The 6,000-nt window shown below is 42.9% G+C and overlaps 1 protein-coding gene across 2 annotated transcripts in view; it reads left to right on the top strand.

Moving 5' to 3' along the window:
• Nucleotides 1–611: 611 nt before the first annotated feature.
• The window catches only part of FAM180A (family with sequence similarity 180 member A), a 29,218-nt gene continuing 23,829 nt past the window's right edge, over nt 612–6,000 (top strand). For both annotated transcript variants that reach the window (XM_084811721.1, XM_084811720.1), the window contains exon 1: nt 612–878. Coding sequence is in view for 1 of the 2 variants with exons in the window: in XM_084811720.1 (XP_084667846.1) it covers nt 803–878 (76 nt within the window). In the remaining variant the exon portion in view is untranslated. The remainder of the gene's footprint in view (nt 879–6,000) is intronic.

Here is a 6,000-nt window from a genome sequence, read left to right as displayed (position 1 = left end):
CAGAGAAAATTAAGCACTCATTTAACTATGTCTCATTGAAATCAATGACATTTAAAACTGCTTAACTTTGGCTAGATTAGGCTTGTTCTTTGGACTGGACACATGAGAAGAATAAAGTGGTCTTGGCTAAAAGCTGACTATCCCTTCCATAAATGTATCCGGTTGGCTATTAAATCTTGTTTTACAAGCTTTACAGTTGTGTCTATCTGAGTCAAGGATATACTCCTTCACACCTTCCACCTAATCATAACCCGATTGGCCAATTTCTCTTTTAGTGTTCTCCGTAAACAAATAGGCACTGTAAAGCATGGAACATTCTCTCAATGAGCATGCTGCACTCTCTCCTATATGCAACCAAGAAATGTCTCAGTACATCACTTACAAAGCACAGGAACACAGAGCCCTAAAGATGTAATAGTGTTCTCTAATACAGTGACTTGTGTATGTTGACACAGGGAAATTCCAACTGACCCAACTTACTGAATGGAATTGAAATTCCAAAAAAATAAAATAATGTAATGATATTTATACCCCACAGCTGCCAGCAAGCTCACATGCGTCATGAGTCATTCCAGATGTGGCTATAAAACAGAGCCCGTCTGTGCAAATGAATTCCCTGATCCCAAAGAGACTTTGTTTAAGGCGAGGTGCTGCTACTTAATTTCATTTAAAAAAATTGTACTCAGCAAGTTTTTGCCACTGGGAGGAAAAGGATAAAAATTAACCAGCTGTCCTAGACACACGCAGAAGGTTGGAAAGAAAGGCCTAACCTACATAGATCTCTATTTTGGGGAGACTGAGGATGCACTGGAAGAGTGTACTGCTGCTCTTGTTATATTACAATGCTCATGCCACTGTGCCCCCGAGGTGGAACCGAGGTAAGAGTTCTAAATGTGAATTACTTACAACAGAGAAACAGAGGTGTAGAGGAGATATTTTATCAAGTGAGGTGTTCCCTTCCCTCTCCCCCCAGCCACATCTACCAGTTCTTGAAGGAGTTTTCTTTATTGTTGTTTTGTGTATTATTCCCAGCCATCAATTGCAAGGCTGTTTTTTCCCCTTTTTTTCTTTTCTGTGAAAAAGAAAATTAAATCAGATTCCTCATTTCCAGCTGTGAAGCGTGGAAATTGAAAACATTGGGTCTGTTATCTGGATTGAACCCCCATGACTAAGCACAGCCAATTTTGTTCACACAAACAGCAGCTGTGTGGGCTGGAGATCTTAGCTTACCCTTTGCTGAGCGCATGCCGCTGCAGCGATCTGTTTAAACCAGGCTGATTTTGAACACACTGTACTGGAATGCAATCTCTATCTTTCCTGTTCTTTACCATGTAAGGAATGAAGATCCATTGGGAAATGTCTGTCTGTCTGTCTGTCTATCATCTATCTATCGTCTACCTGTCATCTACTTATCTCTATCTCTATTTATCTATCATCTACCTATCATCCATCCATCCATCTATCTATCTATCATCTACCTATCATCTATCTATCTATCTATCTATCTATCTATCTATCTATCCATCTATCATCTATGCTGTTCTTACTGCACTTTTACTTTAAATGCATCCGACCACAGCCCCTGTTGAGTTGTAATATATCTTTCTGGCTTTTCTTTCATTGAACTTAGAGCAGTGGGTAAGTATCTTATTGTGCCTGTGTGCTTGTGGGACCCACCTCTTGTGCAAAAGAGCTATCATACTCCTCAAAATAACCCCAAACTAGCCGAAGTGCTCATTTCTGGAATGGGGCAGGTCAGCGGAGCTCGCAGAAGAGAGCTCTGCTGACTTGTTCTGATCCAGAAACAAATGTTTCCATTCATTTCCAGGGTTATTTTTAGAAGATCAAAAGCCCTGTTGTGCAAGTGGTGGATCCTGCAAGTGCAACAGAACCAGCAGAGGTGGAGCGGCCCTGTTGGATCCTGCCCAGTGTGCACAGAATTCTCAAGTGGTGTCCCACTGTGGCATTAACCAAAGCCAGACCAGCACAGCTCCAGCAAGGTTGCTATATCATGTGCCTTTAGATCAGGGCTAGGGAGCCTCTGGGCTATAGGACAAATATGGAGCTCCACACTAGGGATGTCAGTTGCTTGGAAATCATTTTTATTTATTTTATTTTTTTGCCTCAGTGGAGTTCTGTGGCATGCCCAACTCAGTTTGCATTTGCAGGCCGAGCTGCAGCTTTCCCCCTGAACTCTGGGAACTTTTTGCATTTTGTGTGTGTGTGGTGAGCTGTAATTTGTGCAAATAGAGATTTGAGCAAGTTATGGCCAAAATTTGTGCACATTTGCATCATTTGCATAAATTGCAGGCCAAATTTGTGAAAAATTGAGCCATAATCTGCACAAATTAAAACTCATGGACAATCTGCAAACTGGCCCAACTCACTGCAGGCTGAGCCAAGCTCCACAGCAGAAGACAGACTGAAGTCCAGGGAGCCAAACCAAAGAAAGCTTGTTGAGCTCCACCCCCGAAATGGATTCCTCCAACAGCCCTACTCTACACCTCTCAGTCCAGATCTCTGGGCTTTCCTGAGGCCATGCCTCTTGGCCAACCCCACTCCAGGCAATTGATATTATATACTCCATCCTGCTCTGTCTCCCAGCTACAAAGTTGACGGAGGGCACCTTGTGCAAGTTAGGGAAGGAGAATGCCCAGGTGCAATGTCTTCCTATTGTTGTTGTTGTGTACTGTACAAAGGTAAGTCACATCCGTAAGAGTCACTTTTGGCTCTGGCTAGGTCAACTGATAGAATGTAGACCCTGACAGGTTTTAACTGAGGTTAAAATAAATAAAAAAGGATCCTCACCCATGCTTGAAACCAATCCCTGGGCTTTAGCATATGCCTGTGGCTTCATCCCTGTGGCTTCATCCCATCTAGATGGAGGGACCAAGTGGTCAGGATGAACAGGCAACATGACAATGGGAAAGAACCGTGTCATTCTCCTTACCTACATGGGTCCTCCATCTAGACCAGGGGTGTTGAACCACTGTTACTCCAGGGGCATTTACAAGACATTTACTTCTTTATTACCCAAATAAAAGGTAACATGGTAATGTATATTTGTTTCTATGCATGTCACCCAGAAATATGATTACCTATTAGATATACATGCACAATGCAGTGTGTGCCACTGAACCTGTGGCAGAATCCTATGCTTCCCCAATGGGAACGTTTATCCTGTTTTACCTGTTAGTAGCAATTCCAGTATTACAAATTTAATTTACGGCTTACTAGTGCTATATGTTCGGTAAGTAGCATTGTGCAACAGGATTTTGCTCCAGGTGGCCAAAATGCCTCTCAGTTGGTGTATTACGTGAACCATCCCTAGCCCTGCCTCAGCCATGCACTCTGTATGCCCATTCATATGCCACAGAACACTTCTGCGTGGCACTGCTACATCACATCTGACAATGATTGCTGTTGACATTACAGCATTGTCCCACTGACTTCACTGGCAGCACCAAGGCAATATTCCAGATTGGCTCCCATTGTCAGCACAATAGGAAGTGTGTTGACAGCTTGCAAAAATCATGCAAGCACAGCAAATGTTGTACATCATCTAACACACTCACTTAGTGACCTAGTCGCTCATAAGATTGGGCTGTCAGTGGTCTTTAGGCTGTAGAAAACTTTACTGGGGTTTTGAAAAGCCAATGAATGGTAAAAGGTAGACCATCATTTTACTATTAAAAATGGACATGGAGGATTTCGAATCACAACATACTTAAGGTGCTGTGCTTTTCTTTAAACCAGGCTCATGCTAGATGGTTGCTTTCATGAACCTGTAAAAAAAAGAAATCAACATTGCTTTCTAGGTGAGCCAGAAATGAATCAGGCCAGCCACATCTGTAGGGGCAAACAAATGACACATGTGGACAGGGCCAGCATCACCAGTGTTGGGATCCTGCTTGGGTGACTGATCCAATCTGTAGTGCCTGCTGGGGGACCAAAGCTATTTGCCTGCTGCATCTGCTCAGGCAGTGGTTCGACTGCCAGCTTATCTGCTGAGCATTGCTGAATGGGGGAGGGGGGTCCAGCACCAGCACTCTTACATTTGACTGGAAAGCAGTGCCCAGTTTGGGGGTAGGTGATGACATCAGTGACCCCCAGCAGGAGGTGCTCTCCACTTAGCAGGAGGTGCTCTCCACTTAGCAGCCTGCCTGCACAGTGCTGAAATACCAACCTTGTTGACTCTGCCACTGGCTTGTGGCACCATCTGGTAAGGGTGCTGGATTCTTCTCTTCCATTCAGTGGTGGAAGCTGAGGGCCCATCAGCAACCCACCAGGGATGGGGTAGAAGTCTGTTTAATACCAGATTTCACTTGCAAATCAACACTCAAACTGAAACTCAGTTATCCTTCAAATTTTGCACTTCTCCGAACTTTGCAATGGGATCCTCCAATCAAACAAGGCATGCAAAAGCTAGGGGGACGTGTGCTCAAAAATGTCTATTTTCATGAAAATAATGTTCAGAAATGCATTATATTAGGAAACATGTTTGCAAAAAATGTGTATATTCGGCGAAATGGTGTGTATTAGGAGAGATGCGTGCAAAAATGTGTATGGATTTTCATGTGGGGTTTTTTCATTCTCAAAGTTCAGGATGAACCAAACTTAACACTGGAAAAATGAGAAATGGAGAGGAAGCAAAATTGGTGGATTTGTCCATCCTTACACACATTCTGCTACTGGTGGTCTCTAAGGATTAATGGCATGACAACATGGGTTGTTTCCCTATACACTCTCAGAATTGGGGTACAGTATCCCATAATTTTCTAGGGTTGCTTTGAGAAGTATCAAATCAAAAGGTATGCTAAGTGGTGTGAATAGCACTGCTTTTAGAAGTGTGCAGACTACCACTAGCAAACATTACATAACAGCAAATGCCCCAGAACAGGAATACACGTCCATATCAGCATCAAAGGACTCATCCAGGTGGTTCATCGGGGACCACTTGAACATCATCTGTAGATGCAGAAGCCCTGCTTCCATGTTCTCAACCATCTCTTGGAGGACTGCAATGAGGATAATAACTAAGAGGAATTTTCCTTTTTGGCCAGAGAACATTTGTTATGGGGTCGATTAAATATACAATACACGAATTCTGTATTGTAATTAAAATGTTCCATGAACACAAAAAATGTCCCTGGAAATGTTTAGAATTTGCTACTGAATATGACCGAATCTGATGATTCATTTTGCTGATGATTCACAGGGAAAGTGATTTGTTCAATTCATGGTTTATTGGTCAGTTTGAGGTCCATTTGGTTAAACCCCAAACTCTTTCTTTTATGATGTCCTGCCTCCTTTAATTTCTTCACTGTTATTTAGCGCTGAATCCAAGCCAGCTTTTTTAGAACTCCTTGCAACAGAGAAGGAAAACACCTCCCAGCAGAATGTTTGGGACTGGCCCTAAATCCGCAGGTTTTCCAGGGAATTTTGGCACAGAGGAAGAGTTATATTTGTCCTTAAAATAACAAACTCTGCCTTTGCTTGCCTTGAATCTATGATTCTGTTCATAGAATCATAGAGTTGGAAGGGGTTTTGTAGGCCATGTAGTCCAACCTCCGGCTTGATGCAGGAAATCCAGAGCTGTCCAATGTCTGCTTAAAGGTCTCCAATGAAGAAGAGCCCACCATTTTTCAAAGCCAGGAGAGTGATGGGTAAATCTGTCAGCTTCTCTTTCTCCCACATTCACTTGTTTGAGCTTTTAAAGCTCAAGTTCTGTCTCTCCCAAAGATGAACTTTGTGAATGTTGGTAAATTCTTATCAAAAACATAACTGAAACAAAATTCTCACCCATCTGCACCACCCAAATTCAATACAGGAGAGGACCATGTCATTCCTGTCTGCCATATAGCTGTCAAAGATGAGGAGCGTGTTATAAAAAAAAGACATGGCAACCCTAATTCAGCACCCCAAACGTGGTTGAATATACAGGCCTTCAAACCCAGACTTTTAAGAGCAAAGCTCTCAAAGCCCCAAGCCTGGACGGAC

The sequence above is a fragment of the Heloderma suspectum genome, chromosome 7 (genome assembly GCF_057233095.1).
Source record: "Heloderma suspectum isolate Gila_16-S chromosome 7, 16-S_ref, whole genome shotgun sequence".
In the NCBI taxonomy this organism is placed as follows: Eukaryota; Metazoa; Chordata; class Lepidosauria; order Squamata; family Helodermatidae; genus Heloderma; species Heloderma suspectum.
Note: the sequence above shows the minus strand (reverse complement) of the source record. Positions and strands in the feature narration are given on the sequence as shown.